This window comes from Ovis aries, chromosome 20 (assembly GCF_016772045.2).
Source record: "Ovis aries strain OAR_USU_Benz2616 breed Rambouillet chromosome 20, ARS-UI_Ramb_v3.0, whole genome shotgun sequence".
NCBI classification, from domain to species: Eukaryota; Metazoa; Chordata; class Mammalia; order Artiodactyla; family Bovidae; genus Ovis; species Ovis aries.
The window spans coordinates 3,229,700-3,246,388 of record NC_056073.1 but is presented as its reverse complement, the minus strand read 5'-3'; the positions used below and the strand labels follow the sequence as shown (position 1 = coordinate 3,246,388).

At 40.8% G+C, this 16,689-nt stretch overlaps 1 protein-coding gene across 5 annotated transcripts in view; it reads left to right on the top strand.

Annotated features, from left to right (window-relative positions):
- Positions 1-16,689, top strand: part of ZNF451 (zinc finger protein 451) — a 98,527-nt gene that overhangs the window by 53,588 nt on the left and 28,250 nt on the right. For all 5 annotated transcript variants that reach the window (XM_027959110.3, XM_027959108.3, XM_027959109.3 and 2 more), the window contains 2 exons: positions 201-1,780; positions 3,472-3,615. In XM_027959110.3, the coding sequence (XP_027814911.2) occupies positions 201-1,780; positions 3,472-3,615 (1,724 nt within the window). The remainder of the gene's footprint in view (positions 1-200; positions 1,781-3,471; positions 3,616-16,689) is intronic.

Here is a 16,689-nt window from a genome sequence, read left to right as displayed (position 1 = left end):
TTATCCTTTGATATATGGATTAAAATCAGACAAAATGTAGGTAATGTTCAGGTAGATAGGATATTATTATATCATCTGCCTGTTTGTTGAAAAACAACCTTTAGTGCTGTGTACACATGTTTACTTAATAATTACTACAATAAAAAGCAGAGAGACTGCGTTTAGAAATACTTACAAGTTTATCTTTTTATCCAATTTAGAGTTCGTTGTCGAAATGCCGGTCCTGTAGCTCTAGCTGAGAAGAGCATTGCTCAGGTGGCAGAGAAATTCCTCCTGAGAGGTTACTGTCCACATTGCAACCATGTCTTTGTGGATGAAACCAGTACCTGGAATCACAAGCAGAATTCAGGACACAAAGTCCGACTCATTAACTCAATGGAAGAATCAATCTTACTTTATTGCCACAGCAGTGAAGGGAACAAACCTCCTTCTGACTTGCACCTGTTGCAAGATGAGTCAAAATTTTCATCACTGAAAAGAAATATGTCCTCTCAAGAATCTAGCTCACAGGATTGTAGCACTGTTCCAAAAAAGAAGATGAATTTAGGAGTTAAAAGCCTTGGGGGTGTGGTTTGTTTTCAGAAGGAAAGGTCACTTGTTAAAACCTGGTTTTGTGAATGCCATCAACGCTTCCCCAGTGAAGACGCAGTAGAAAAGCATGTTTTCTCAGCAAACACAATGTGTTACAAGTGTGTGGTCTGTGGGAAGGTGTGTGAAGATTTGGGAGTCATCCGTTTACACATGAGCCGCATTCATGGAGGGGCACATTTAAATAACTTTCTTTTCTGGTGTCGAACATGCAAAAAGGAGTTGAGGAGGAAAGAGGCTATAATGGCCCATGTGACTGAGTTTCACAGTGGACACAGGTATTTTTATGAGACAGATGAGGTGGCAGGTGACACTTTGCCATCATCCTCTACAGCGCTGGTGAGTGATCTGACTGCTGAGAATCCTTCAGCTATTACTGTTGTTGATCACTCCCCAGCAAACAGTCCTCTGAGGGGTAAATGGCAATGCCGAATTTGTGAAGATATGTTTGACTCCCAAGAATGCGTAAAGCAACACTGCATGTCTTTAACAAGTCACCAGTTTCACAGGTACAGCTGCACCCATTGCAAAAAGACTTTTCACAAGATGGAAACACTGCAACGACATTGCCAGGATGAGCACGACAGTGAGGTGAAGATGAAGTACTTCTGCGGGCTTTGTGATCTGAGTTTTAAAGTGGAAGATGCATTTTTGACTCATTATAAGGAGCACCACAGTACAGACTATGTATTTGTGTCAGAAAAAAGGGAACCTTCCATTAAAACGGAGAGTGATTTTCCAGTAATAGAGACGGGTAATCTGCTGACCTGCGGCTGCCGCGAGAGTTACCTCTGCAAAGTCAACAGGCGGGAGGACCACGGCCGCTGTCTGCAGACCCTGCTGGGCCAGGGCCGCCTGTGGTTCCGCTGTGGCGTGTGCTCAGCCACAACTCAGAGCCTTAGTGACCTGCACACGCACGTGCGCCAGGCGCACGCGGACCTGGAGGCCCCGCCTAGGGGCCTCATCAAGTGCGGCACGTGCAGCAAGGCCTTCCAGGACCCCGAGAGCGCGCAGCAGCACTTCCACAGGAAGCACTGCTCGCCGCGGGGGCCGGTGGGGGCCCGCCTTTCGGCAGAGCCCAAGAGCCCACCACCCGCCCGGGCAGAGAGAAAGCCCAGACAGACCGCAGGCGGGCTGCAGACTGCAGAACCGGAGAGAGCCACGGAGACGGAGCTCAGCGGCCAGAGCGCAGGTACGGCAGGTAACCAGCCCTGACGCCTGGCGTCCCACGTGCTGGTGATTGATAGGCGCGCGCCAGGGGGCAGCCCGCCCGGGGTCGGGTGAGATGGGGTAATCATTTCTGCAGCGGGTACAGAGATCCGTGTTCCCGATGCTTCCTGCAACTGCCCTCTCAACCTGGGGGGACAAAGAATACCCGTTAAACTAATAGGTATTTTAGATAACGTTTTTATTTTCTTTTCCAAAAGACTTGGGAATTTTGAAAGATAAGAAAAATGGATGGTCTTTCTGAAGGTCAGATTTGAAAGTACACTGCACGTTACTATCATTTAGACTAAAATTCAGTAAAAGGATAAGTCAGTGATTTCTTTTTGTTTCTATTTTGGCCTTATTCTCTGAGAAATCTTAAAGATCACTTGAGAATTGATTTTCCTTATTCCTTTTTGGAAGAAAAGCTTTTACTTAGAGTTAAAATGGCGATTAGAAACTAGTTGTTAAGTGGAAACAAGAAGCCAGGCAGAATACTGAGGTGTGGATTACCCTAGACTTTCCTTCTGTGGTAAAATTGAAGAACTCTACAAGAGTGCAGTGTTTTTACTTTGTTTAGAAGTATGATTGTTTCCTTTTGAGTGTAACTTTAATTATATATTCTTTTAAATAAAAATTGGCTGTAAATTATGCAGTGTAGAGTGGAAAAATGAGGATATGTAAAAGTTTCAGCTAGTAAAGTATTGTTAAGAACTACTGAATTTTTAGACTTGCTCTGTAGCACAGGTAGCTCTTGTCATCACCATTAGGCGTTTGTTTTATGTGGATTAAATGAGGTACTCCAGCCCCATTCAACTCTTCTAACAGTGAAACCGTGGCCATACTGTTTTATGTTCTGTTCTGTTCTTTTTGGGGAATTTGTGTTGGTCTATGTTTGACAGGAGGTCATTGTCATATCTAAACCTAAATTACTGAGTATTTTAAGAAGAGAGATAAGAAAATACATGGTTTAGAAATGAGAAAGAATGGCAGGCTCTTTTCTGAGGCAGTCTTTATTAGGTGGAGTAGAAGCTGTCTGTTTTAAAAAGAGTTTAAACATTCAGGGTTTTCATTGCTGCCACTGGAAGCTGTAAGGCCCTGTCAAAGTAGAGAGGTGTGACAGGAGGGAAGAGGAGGGAAAACAAGAGTTGGAGAGGGTCAGGGCCGAGAGGCCCTGGGAGAGCGGAGATGTGTCTCTGGCGGGAGGCGGCTAGGAGCAGCGTGTGGGCTGTCTCGTGTCTGCACTCCAGGGCGAAGCATAGAGCCAGAGGCGTGCCGATGGATCAGTCCAGGTTAGGAAAAGAACAGACTCCTGGTAGCAAGAAAGTTCTTAGCAGGTAACTTCTAAAGTTTATTTTGCTGAATGGTTTGAGTTTTAGTTGTTACTTAGCCTTAAAGCCTGGTCTTTTAGATCTTCCAGTACACTAATTAAAAAAAAAAAATTCCCTTTATAAATGACTTTTAAAGAAAGCCAGGATCAGTGGCACATGTTTGTAGAAAGGACAGTCATTTCTGAAATATTCAGAATATTTTTATCTAAATATACTGTGTCATTTGGATTTCACAACATGCCTTAGGTAGAAGTGAAAAAACATGCAAGATTAATGTTAAGTTGACAAGTTGAAAAGTTTTTAGCTAATTCTTCTCAAATTCCTGTCAATGTTTCTTTTTTCTCAGATGAAGAGCTTGTTGAGCTCCCAGACTTGGATTACCTGCGAACTATGACTCACATAGTCTTTGTTGACTTCGATAACTGGTCCAACTTTTTTGGTCACCTACCAGGGCATCTTAACCAAGGAACATTTATTTGGGGCTTTCAAGGTATGGCAATAAGAAAAACATTTGAGGCAACCTCTCCCACTCCCTACACACACCTTAGAATATGTTTTGCTTTAAAAGGACTCTTCTTGAACCTTTCTGAATAGGAGATAGAAACAAAATTGAAATTTTGTCACTTTGCATTATAGTTACAGTACTAGAATATTTTTCTCCTTGCATTTCTCTGTGATAGGTGTTACCTCTTTTTGGTGGACCCACAGTTTATAAATCTGTAGCTACAGATTGAAAGAGCCTTTTTATTCAATACCTACAGTATGCCAGGTACTGTGGTTTTTTTTTTTTTTTTTTTTTTAAAGAAAAATAGTCACTCAGTCGTTTTTGATTCTTTGTGACCTGATGGACTGTAACCAGCCAGGCTCCTCTGTCTGTGGAATTCTCCAAGTAAGAATACTGGAGTGGGTAGCCATTTCCCTTCTCCAGGGGATTTTCCTGACCCAGGGATTGAACCTGGGTATCCTGCAGTGCAGGCGAATTCTTTACCACCTGAAACCACCAGGGGAGCCCATGCTTACTGATTATTATAATTTTCTCCCTTTAAATGTAAGGAATTAGGCTGAGAGGTTTTTTGTTTTTTGTTTTTTTGCCAAGTATAAAAATAAAATTTGAGTTAGCTTTTGAACTTGGACCTTGTAGCTACAGAATTACTGTGTTTTCTTCATAACTGCCTCTTCAGTTTTTCCTTACTGTTTATAAATGTGCATCTTTGTATAAATCTCCCATTCAGGTACTAACCAGGCTCAACTTCAGAGATGACATGAGATCTTGGGTTTGGCCATACACTAAATCTCTTTATAAGCCATTGACCAAACCTGGGAGAGAGACTTCTCTTTGATTAACTGAAATTTAGTACAGTGAGCCTCTTGCGTATAGGCATACCCAGTAGATAACTGAAGTTTCAATTCCAGACCACTGCCAGTCACACGAATTTTTTCCTTTCTCTATGCATGTAAAAGTCATGTTTACACTATACTTTAGTCTACTAAGTCGGCGAGAACATTATGTCTTAAAATATGTCTTAATTGAAAGACATCTTATTGCTATAAAATGCTAACTATTACCTTAGCCTTCAGTGAGTCATAATCTTTCAGCTGGCAGGGGTGGTATCTTGCCTCCATGTTGATGGCTGTTGACTGATCTGGGTGGTGGTTGCTGAAGGTTGGGACGACTGTGGCAGTTTCTTAAACTGAGACAGCAGTCAAGTTTGCGGCATTGACTGACTCTTCCTTTCATGAATGACTTCTTTGTAGTCTGCAGTGCTGCGTGATAGCGTTTTACCCACAGTAGAACTTCTTTCAAAACTGGAGTCGATCCTCTCAAGCCCTGCTGCTGTTTTATCAACTAAGTTTATGTCATATTTCAAATCCTTGCTTGTCATTTCAACAGTCATCACAGCATCTTCACTAGGGTAGATTCCTTCTCAAGAAACCACTTTCCTTGCTCATCATCCATTACAGGTTTATCTTGAGATTGCAGCAGTTCAGTCACATCTTCATGCTCTACTCCTAATTCTGGTTCTCTTGCTCTTTCCACCACATCTGCAGTTCCGTTTTCTATGGAGTTCTTGAACCCCTCAAAGTCATCCGTGAAAGTTGGAATCAACTTCTTCCAAACTCCTGTTGCTGTTGGTATTTTGACCTCTTCACATCTCCCCGATCATGAGGTTTTTTTTTAACTTTGAAATTTTACTTTTGTTTTGGTGCATAGCCAATTAACAGTGTTGTGGTAGCTTCAGGTGGACAGCAAAGCGGCTCAGCCGCACATATGCATGTATCCGTTCTCCCCCGAGACCTCCTCCCTTCCTGGCTGGCACACACAACATTGAGCAGTGTTCCGCATGCTATACGATAGTTCCTGTTGGTTATCCATTTTAAATAGCAGTTTGTACATGGCCTTCCCAAAGTCCCTAACTATCCCTTTCCCCTGGCAACCATAAGTTCATTTTCTAACTCTAAGAGTCTCTTTCTGTTTTGTAAGTAAATTCCTTTGTATCAGTTCTTTTTAGATTCCACATGTAAGGGATGTCATACAATATTTCTCCTTCTCTGTCTGACAGACTTCTCTCAGTATGACATTCCTTAGGTCCATCCATGTTGCTGCAAATGGCATTATTTCACTCTTTTTAATGGCTGAGTGATACACCATTGTATATATGTACCACTTCTTGTTTATCTGTTCCTCTGTTGGTTGAGGTTTAAGTTGCTTTCATGTCTCGGCTATTGTAAACAGTGCTGCAGTGAGTGAAGGACAGGGGTGCGTGTCTCCTTTCGGATCTCATTTTTCTCCAGCTGTATGCCCAGGAGTGGGATTGCAGGGTCACATGGTAGCTCTGTTCAGTGTTTTCAGGAACCTCCATACCATTCTCCATACTGGCTGTACCAATTTACATTGCAGCCAAGAGTATAACAGGGTTCCCTTTTCACCACACTCTTTCCAGCAGTTGTTGCTTGTGGGTTTTTTGAAGATAACTGTTCTGACTGGTGTGAGAGGATACCTCATTGTAGTTTTCATTTGCATTTCTCTAATACTTAGAGATGCTGAACATCTGTTCATAGGTGTATCTGTATGTCCTCATTGGAGAAATGTATGTTCCAGTCTCTGCCCATTTTTTGAGTGGGTTATTTGTTTTGATGCTGTTAAGTGTCATAAAATGTAAATTTTGGAGAATAATCCCTATCAGTCACATCATTTGCAAATATTTTCTCCCATCTTCTGGGTTGTCTTTCATTTTGTTTATTGTTTCCTTTGCTGTGCAGAAGTGTTTAAGTAGGTCCCATTTGTTTATTTTTGTTTTTATTTCATTATTCTGGGAGATGTATCAAAAAAGATGCTGCTGTAATTTATGTTAGAGCATGTTCTGCCTATGTTTTCCTCTAAGAGTTTATATAGTCTTGTCTCACATTAAGGGCTTTAATCCATTTTGAGCTTATTTTTGCATATGGAATTAAGGAATGAGCTAATTTAATTTTTTTACATGTTGCTGTCGTCTTTCCCCAGCACCATTTGTTGAAGAGACTGTCTTTCCACCATTGTGTAAACTTGCCTACTTTGTCATGGATTAGCTGGCCTTAACTGTTTGGGCCTATTTCTGGGTTTTCTGTCCTGTTGATCTATATTTCTATATTGATGCCACTACCATACTGCTTTGATGACTGTAACTGCATTGTTGTTCAGTTGCTCAGTCATGTCCAACTCTTTGCAACCCCAGGGACTGCAGTGCACCAGGTTTTCCTGTCCTTCAGTATCTCTCAGAGTTTGCTCAAACTCATGTCCATTGAGTTGGTGATGCCACCCAACCATCTCGTCCTCTGTCGTCCCCTTCTCCCCACTCCACCAGTCTTTCCCAGCATCAGGGTCTTTTTCAGTGAGTTGATGCTTCCAATCAGATGCCCAAAGTATTGGAGCTTCAGATTCAGCATCAGTCCTTCCAATGAATATTTAGGGTTGATTTCCTTTAGGATGGACTGGTTCAGTCTCCTCACTGTCTAAGGGACTCTAGAGAGTCTTCTCCAACACCACATTAGAAAGCATCAATACTTTGGCACTTGGCCTTCTTTGTGGCCCAGCTCTCACATCCATACATGACTACTGGAACAAACCATAGCTTTGACTAGACGGACCTTTGCCAGCAGAGTGATGTCACTGTTTTTTAATATGCTGTCTAGGTCTGTCATAGCTTTTCTTCCAAGGAGCAAGTGTCTTTTAATTTCATGGCTGCAGTCACCATTCACAGTGATTTTGGAGCTTAAGAAAAAATATCTGTCACAGTTTCCATTTTTACTCCATCTGTTTGCCATGAAGTGATGACTGGATGCTGTGATCTTAGTTTTCTGTATGCTGGGTTTTAAGCCAACTTTTTTCACTCTCCTCTCACTGTCATCAAGAGTCTCTCTAGTTCTTTTTCACTTTTTGCCATTAGGGTGGTATCTGCATATCTGAGGTTGTTGATATTTCTCCCTGTGATCTTGATTCTGTCTTGTGATTCATCCAGCCTGGCATTATGCATGATGTACTCTGCATATAATATCTACTACTATGGGCAAGAATCCCTTAGAAAAAATGAAGTAGCCATCATAGTCAACAGAAGAGTCCAAAATGGAGTACTGGATGCAGTCTCAACAACGACAGAATGATCTCTGTTTGCTTCCAAGGCAAACCATTCAGTATCACGGTAATCCAAGTCTGTGCCCCGACCAGTAATGCTGAAAAAACTGAAGTTGAATGGCTCTACGAAGACCTACAAGGCATTCTAGAACTAACACCCAAAAAACATGTCCTCTTCATTATAGGGGACTGGAATGCAAAAATAGAAAGTCAAGAAACACCTAGAGTAACAGGCAAATGAGGCCTTCGAGTACAGAATGAAGCAGGGCAAAGGCTAATAGAGTTTTGCCAAGAAAATACACTTGTCATAGGAAATACCCTTTCCCAACAACACAAGAGAAGACTGTACACATGGACATCACCAGATGGCCAACACTGAAATCAGATAGATTATATTCTTTGCAGCCAAAGATGGAGAAGCTCTATACGGTCAGCAAAAACAAGACCCGGAGCTCACTGTGGCTAAGATCATAAACTCCTTATTGCCAAATTCAGACCTAAATTGATGAAAGTAGGGAAAACCATTAGATAATTCAGGTATGACCTAAATCAAATCCCTTACAATTATACAGTGGAAGTGACAAATAGATTCAAGGGATTAGATATGATAGGCAGAATGCCTGAAGAACTATGGATGGAGGTTCGTGACACTGTACAGGAGGCAGGGATCTAGATCATCCCCAAAGAAAAGAAATGCAAAAAGGCAAAAGGGTTGTCGGAGGAGGCCTTACAAATAGCTGTGAATAGAAGAGAAGCAAAAAGCAAAGGAGAAAAGGAAAGCTATACCCATTTGAATGCACGGTTTTCCAAAGAATAGCAAGGGGAGATAAAGCCTTTCTCAGTGATCCATGCAAAGAAATAGAGGAAAACAATAGAATGGGCAAGTCAAGAGATGGCTTCAAGAAAATTAGAGATATCAAGGGAACATTTCACGCAAAGATGAGCTCAATAAAGGACAAAAATGGTATGGACCTAACAGAAGCAGAAGATATTAAAAAGAGGTGGCAAGAATACACAGAACTATACAAAAAAGATCTTCATCAACCCAGATAATCACGATGGTGTGATCACTCACCTAGAGCCAGACATCCTGGAATGTGAAGTCAAGTGGGCCTTAGGAAGCATCACTGCAAACAAAGCTAGTGGAGGTGATGGAATTCCAGTTGAGCTATTTCAGATCCTAAAGGATGATGCTATTAAAGTGCTGCACTCAATATGCCAGAAATTTGGAAAACTCAGCAGTGGCTACAAGACTGGAAAAGGTCAGTTTTTATTCCAATCCCAAAGAAAGGCAATGCTAAAGAATATTCAAACTACCGCACAATTGCACTCATCTCACACACTAGTAAAGTAATGCTCAAAATTCTCCAAGCCAGGCTTCAGCAGTATGTGAACCGTGAAGTTCCAGATGTTCAAGCTAGTTTTAGAAAGGCAGAGGAACCAGAGATCAAATTGCCAACATCCACTGGATCATCGAAAAACCAAGAGAGTTCCAGAAAAACATCTGTTTCTGCTTTATTGACTATGCCAAAGCCTTTGACTGTGTGGATCACAGTAAACTGGAAAATTCTGAAAGGGATGGGAATACCAGACCATCTGACCTGCCTCTTGAGAAACCTATATGCAGGTCAGGAAGCAGCAGTTAGAACTGGACATGGAACAACAGACTGGTTTCAAATAGGAGAAGGAGTATGTCAAGGCTGTATATTGTCACCCTGCTTATTTAACTTATATGCAGAGTACATCATGAGAAACGCTGGGCTGGGTGAAACACAAGCTGGAATCAAAATTGCTGGGAAAAATATCAATAACCTTAGATATGCAGATGATACCACCCATATGGCAGAAAGTAAAGAAGAACTAAAAAGCCACTTGATGAAAGTGAAAGAGGAGAGTGAAAAGTTGGCTTAAAGTTCAGCGTTCAGAAAACTAAGATCATGGCATGCGGTCCTATCACTTCATGGCAGATAGATGGGGAAAACGTGGAAGCAGTGACTGACTCTAGTTTTGGGGGCTCCAGAATCACTGCAGATGGTGATTGCAGCCATGAAATTAAAAGATGCTTCCTTCTTGAAAGTTATGACCAACCTAGATAGCATATTAAAAAGCAGAGACATTACTTTGTCAGCAAAAGTCTATCTAGCCAAGGCTGAGGTTTTTCCAGTGGTCATGTATGAATGTGAGTGTTGGACTGTAAAGAAGGCTGAGTGCTGAAGAATTGATGCTTTTGAACTGTGGTGCTGGAGATGACCCTTGAGAGTCCCTTGGACTTCAAGAAGATCCAACCAGTCCATCCTAAAGGAGATTAGTCCTGAATGTTCATTGGAAGGACTGATGTTGAAGCTGAAACTCCAATACTTTGGCCACCTCATGCGAACAGCTGACTCATTGGAAAAGACCCTGATGCTGGGAAAGATTGAAGGCAGAAAGAAGGGATGACAGAGGATGAGATGGTTGGATGGCATCACCAACTCAATGGACATGAGTTTGGGTTAACTCTGGGAGTTGGTGATGGACAGGGAGGCCTGGCATCCTGCAGTCTAATGAGTTGCGAAGAGTCTGACGCAACTGAGCAATTGAACTGAACTCTGCATATAAGTTAAATAAGCACAGTGACAGTATACAGACTTACCATACTCCTTTCCCAATTTTGAAGCAGTCGTTTGTCCCATGTCCAGTTCTAACTGTTGCTTCTTGACCTGCCTTATAGGTTTCTCAGGAGGTAGGTAAGGTGTTCTGGTACTCCCGTCTCTTGAAGAACTTTTCACAGTTTCTTGTGGTCCGTACAGTCATAAGCTTTAGCGTAGTCAATGAAGCAGAAGTAGATGTTTTTCTGGAATTCTCTTGCTTCATCTGTGATCCAGTGGATATTTGCAATTTGCTCTCTGGTTTCTCTGCCTTTTTTATATCCAGTTTGTACATCTGGAAGTTCTCAGTTAATGTACTGCTGAAGCCTTGCTTGAAGGATTTTGAGCATTATATTGCCCTCATGTGAAATGAGCGAAGTTGTGCGGTGGTTTGAGCATTCTTTGCTATTGCCCTTCTTTGGGATTGGAATGAAAACTGACCTTTTCCAATTCTGTGGCCACTGCTGAGTTTTCTAAATTTGCTGGCATATTGGGTAGAGTGCTTTAACAGCATCATCTTTTAGTATTTGAAATAGCTCAGCTGGAATTCTGTCACCTCAACTAGCTTTGTTCATAGTTAATGCTTCTTAAGGCCTATTTGACTTCACACTTCAGGATGTCTGGCTCTATGTAAGTGACCACACCATCATGGTTATCTAAGTCCTTAAGACTTTTTTTGCCCAGTTCTGTATTTTTGCCACCTCTTCTTAATCTCTTCTGCTTCTGTTTGTTTCTTGCTGTTTCTGTCCTCTATTGAGCCCATCTTTGCATGAAATGTTCCCCTGCTATCTCTAATTTTCTTGAAAAGATCTCTAGTCTTTCCCCTTGTATTGTTTTGTTCTATTTCTTTGCATTGTTCCCTTAAGAACACTTTCTTATCCTCCTTTCTAGTCTTTGGAAGTCTGCATTCAGTTGGATGTTTCTTTCCCTTTCTCCTTTGCCTTTTGCTTGTCTTCTTTTCTCAGCATTTGTACGGCCTTGTCAGATAACCATTTTACCCTCTTGCATTTCTTTTTCTTTGGGATGGTTTTGGTACCATGTTAAGAACCTTTTGTACCATGTTATGAACCTCCATCTATAGTTCTTCAGACACTCTTCTATAAGGTCTAATTTCTTGAATCTATTTTCCAGTTCCACCATATAATCATAAGAAATTTCATTTAGGTCATACCTGAATGGACTAATTTTCTTACTTTCTTCAATTTAACCCTGAATTTTGCAATAAGGAGCTCATGATCTAAGCAGTAGTCAGCTCCTCGTCTTGTTTTTGCTGCCTGTTTAGAGCTTTTCCATCTTTGGCAGCAAAGAATATAATCGGTCTAATTTCTGTATTGACCATCTGGTGATGTCCATGTGTAGAATCATCTCTGGTATTGTTGGAAGAGGGCATTTGCTATGACCAATGTGTTCTCTTGGCAACATTCTGTTAGTTTTTGCCTTGCTTCCAAGGCCAAACTTGCCTGTTATTCCAGGTATCCCTTGACTTCCTACTTCTGCATTCCAATCCCCTGTGATAAAAAAAGATATCTTTTTTTGGTGTTAGATCTAGAAGGTCTTGTAGTTCTTCATAGAATTGTTTGACTTCAGCTTCTTCAGCGTTAGTCATTGGATTACTGTGTTACTTGGATTACTAAAATGTTGAATGGTTTGCCTTGGAAATGAACCAAGAGATCATTCTGTTGTTTTTAAGACTGTACCCAGTACTTCATTTCGAATTCGTTTGTTTACTATGAGGGCTACTCCATTTCTTCTAAGGGATTCTTGCCCACAGTAGTAGATATAATGGTCATTTGACTTAAATTTGTCCATTCCCATCCATTTTAGTACATTGATCTCTAAAATGTTAATAGTCACTCTTATTTGACCACGTCCAGTTTACCTGGATTCATTGACTTAACATTCCAGGTTCATATTCATTATTGTTCTTTATAGCATTGGGCTTTACTTTCACCATCATACACATCCTCAACTGGGTGTCATTTCTGCTTTGGCTCAGCCCTTCATTCTGTCTGGAGCTATTTCTCTGTTCTTCCCCAGTAGCGTATTGGACACCTATCAACCTGCATGGTTTATCTTCCAGTGTCAAATCTTTTTACCTTTTCATACTTTTCCTAGGGTCCTCTAGGCAAGAATACTGAACTGCTTTGCTATTGTAAAGTCAGGGCGCCTGATTCCTCCAGCTCCATTTTTCTTTTTCAGGATTGATTTGACTGTTCAGAGTCTTTTGTCTCTCCATACACATTTTGAGATTTCCTGTTCTAGTTCTGTGGAAAATGTCATTGATAGGGATTGCATTGAATCTGTAGGTTGCTTTGGCTCGTATAGTCATTTTTGAGTTAGTACTGATTCTTCCAGTCTGCAAGCATGGTATATCTTTCCGTTTGTTTATGTGTTCTTTGATTTCTTTCATCAGCATCTTAATAGTTTTTAGAGTACATGTCTTTTGTTTCCTTGGGTAGGTTTATTCCTAAGTTGTTTTTTTTTTTTTTTTCCTTTGATGTTATGGTAAATGGAATTGCTATATTTAGTATCAGGTCATCTGCAAACAGTGACAGTTTAACTTCTTCTTTTCCAATTTAGAGTCCTTTTGCTTCTTTTTCTCACTGATTGCTATAGCTGAGACTTCCAAAACTGTGTTGAATAAAAGTGGTGAGAGTGGGCATCATTGTCTTGTTCCTGATCTTAGAGTGAATGTTTTCAGCTTTTCACCATTGAGTATGATGTTAGCTGTACATTTGTCATGTATGGCCTTTATTATGTTAAGGAGCCTGGCAGGCTGCAGTCCATAGGGTTGCAAAGAGTTGGACACCATTGGGCAGTTACACTACTGTGTTCTGTGTACCCTCTTTGCCCCCTGTCTGGAGAGTTTTTCCTCATTCATGAATGATGAACTGTGTCAAAAGCTTTTTAGTCTGTTGAGATGATCGTATGGTTTTTATTCTTCGGTTTGCTGATGTGGTGTGTCACATGGATTGATTGGTGGATGCCTTGCATCCCTGGGATGAATTCCACTTGATCATCATTATGATCTTTTTAATATACTGTTGGATTGGTAGTATTCTGTTGAGAATTTTTGCATCTGTGTTCATCAGTGGCTTTGTTATTGTTTAGCCACTAAATCGTGTCTGACTCTTGCATCCACATGCATGCAAGATGCCTGCCAGGCGTCGCTGTCCATAGGATTCTCCAGGCATGAATACTGGAATGAGTGGCTATTTCCTTCTGCAGGGGATCTTCCCGACCCAGAAATTGAACTTGAATTTCCTGCATTTGCAGGCAGATTCTTTACCACTGAGCCACTAGGAAAGCACTAGGAAATCATCAGTGGTACTGGCCTGTAATTCTGCAATTTTCTTGTGGTATCTTTGTCTGCTTTTGGTATCAGGGTGATGGTGGCCTCATAAAATGAGTTTTGAAGTTTTCCTTCCTCTCCAGTTTTTTGAAACAAGTTTCAGAAGGATAGGTGTTAACTCTTCTCTAAATGATAAAATTTGCCTGTGAAGCTGTCAGGTCCTGGAGTTTTGTTTATTGGGAGGTTTTTAATCATGGTTTCAATTTCAGTGCTTGTGATTGGCTTGCTCATATTTTCTATTTCTTCCTGGTTCAGTCTAGCGAGACTGTACCTTTCTAAGAATTTGTCCATTTCTACCAGGCTGTCCATTTTATTGGCATGCAGTTCTTCATAGTAGTCTCTTATGACCCTTGACATTTCTGTGGAGTCAGTTGTAAATTTTCCTTTTCCAGGTTTGATTTTATTGAGTTGAGTCCTCTCTTTTTCTTAATGAGTCTAGCTAAAGGTTTTTCAATTTTTATCTTTTCAAAGACCTAGCTTTTAGATTCATTGATCTTTGCGATTGTTTTATTTGTTTCTATTTCATTTATTTTTGCTTAGATATTTATGATTTCCTTCCTTTTGTAAGGCTTAGGTTTTCTTTGTTTTTCTCTTTAGGTTTTCTTTTTCTAGTTGTTTTAGATGTAAGGTTAAGTCGTCTATTTGAGACTTTTCTTGTTTCTTGAGGTAAAGATTGTATTGCTATAAGCTTCCCTCTTAGAACTAACTGCTTTTGCTGCATCTCATAGGTTTTGGACCGTTGTGCTTTTGTTTCCATTTGTTTCTAGGTCTTTTAATCTCCTCTTTGGTTTCTTTAGCGATCCAGTGGTCGTTGAATAGCATATCACTTAACTGCCGCAGGTTTATGTTTCTTAGAGTTTTTTCTTATAGTTTATTTCTAATCTCATAGTGTTGTGATCATAAAAGATGCTTGATACGATTTCAATTTTCCAAAATTTACCAAGGGTCACCTTATGGCCCAGCGTGTGGTCAGTCCTGGAGAATGTTCTGTGTATGCTTGATAAGAATGTGCAGTCTGTTGGAATATTCTATAAATATCAATTAAGTCCAACTTGTCTAAAGTGTCATTTAAGGCCTCTATTTCCTCATTAATTTTCTGTCCAGATGGTCTCTCCATTGATGAAAGTAGAGTATTAAGTCCCCCACTAATACTGTGTTCCTGTCGATTTTTCCCTTTATGTTCATTAATGTATGCCTTGTGCATTGAGGTGTTCCTGTGTTGGGTGTATATATATTTATAATTGTTGTATCTTCTTCTTGGATTGAATCCTTGATCATTATGTAGTGTCCTTCTCTGTCTCTTATAACAGTCTTTGTAAGTTTATTTTGTCTGATATGAGTAATGCTGCTCCATCTTTCTTATCATTTCCATTTGTGTGAAATACCTTCTCCTATCCTCTTACTTTCAGTCTGTAAGTGTCCCTAGATCTGAGGTGGGTCGCTTGTAGATAACATGTGTATGAGCCTTGTTTTTGTATCCATCCAGCCAGTCTTATGTCTTTTGCTTGGTGCATTTAAATTTTAGGTAATTAATGATATGTATGATCCTATTACCATTCTTGGTTGTTGCTGCTTCCCTTTCATCACTTGGACTATATCATGCCATTCCCTTCTGGCTTGTAGAGTTTCTGTTGAAAAATCAGCTGGTAACCTTGTGGGATTTCCCTTTCATGCTCTTTTTCCTTTTTCCCTTGTTGCTTTTAATATTTTATCTTTGTCTTTAATTTTTGTCAGTTTGATTACTGTGTGTTTCAGTGTATCTCTCCTTAGTATATCCTGCCTGGTACTCTGCACCTCCTGGACATGGTTGACTGTTTCCTTTCTCATGTTGGGAAAGTTGCCAGCTGTTATCTTTTCAAATAATTCCTTGGGTCCTTTCTGTCTTTCTCTCTCCCCTTCTGGGACCCCTATTATGAGAATATTGGTGTGGTTAATGTTGTCCCAGAGGCCTCTTAGTCTGTCTTCATTTCTTTTCATTCTTTTTTCTATATTCTGTTTTGCAGCATGATTTCTGCCATTCTGTCTTCCAGATCACTTATCCATTCTTCTGCCACAGTTATTCTGCTATTGATTCCTTCTAGTGAGGAGATGGTTGGATGGCGTTACCAACTCAATGGATTGGAATTTGAGCAAGCTCCAGGAGTTGGTGATGGACAGGGAAGCCTGGTGTGCTGCAGTCCATGGGGTTGCAAAGAGTTGGACACAACTGAGTGACTGAACTGAACTGAGTGTATTGTTCATTTCTGTTAGTTCTTTAATTCTTCTAGGTCTTTGGTAAACATTTATTGCGTCTTCCCCATTCTTTTTCCAGGATCCTAGATCATCTTTGCTATTATTATTCTGAATTCTTTTTCTGGAAGGTTGCCTGTCTCCAGTTCATTTAGTTGTTTTTGGGGGATTTATCTTGCTCCTTCATCTGGTATATAATCCTGTTTCTTTTCATTTGGTTAGCTTTCTGTGATTGCGGTTTTCTTCTTGGGAATTGCAGGATTGTAGTTCTTGTTTCTTCTGTCTGCCCTGTGGTGAATGAGGATAAGAGGTTTGTGCAGGCTTCTTGATGGAAGGGACTGGCTGTGGGGAAAACTGGGTCTTGCTCTGATGGGCAGGGCCATACTCAGGAAAACTTTGATCCAATTGTCTGCTGATGGGTGGGGCTGCGCTCCCTCCCTATTAGTTGTTGGACCTGAGTCACCCAGTCCTAGAGTCTATAGGTTCTATGGTAGGGCTAATCACAGCCTCTAAGAGAACTTACACCAAGATGTGTCTACCAGGACCCCTTTCCCCCTGGCAGGCCACTCCCAACCCTTGCCTTCTGTAGGAGATCCTGAAACACTCAAGGCAGGTCTGACTCAATTTCCTGTGGGGTTACTGCTCCTTCCCCTGGGTCCTGGTGGACACACGGTTTTGTTTTTGCCCTCCAAGAACAGAGTCTCTGTTTCTCTCAGTCCTGTGGAATTTCTATAATCAAATCTCACT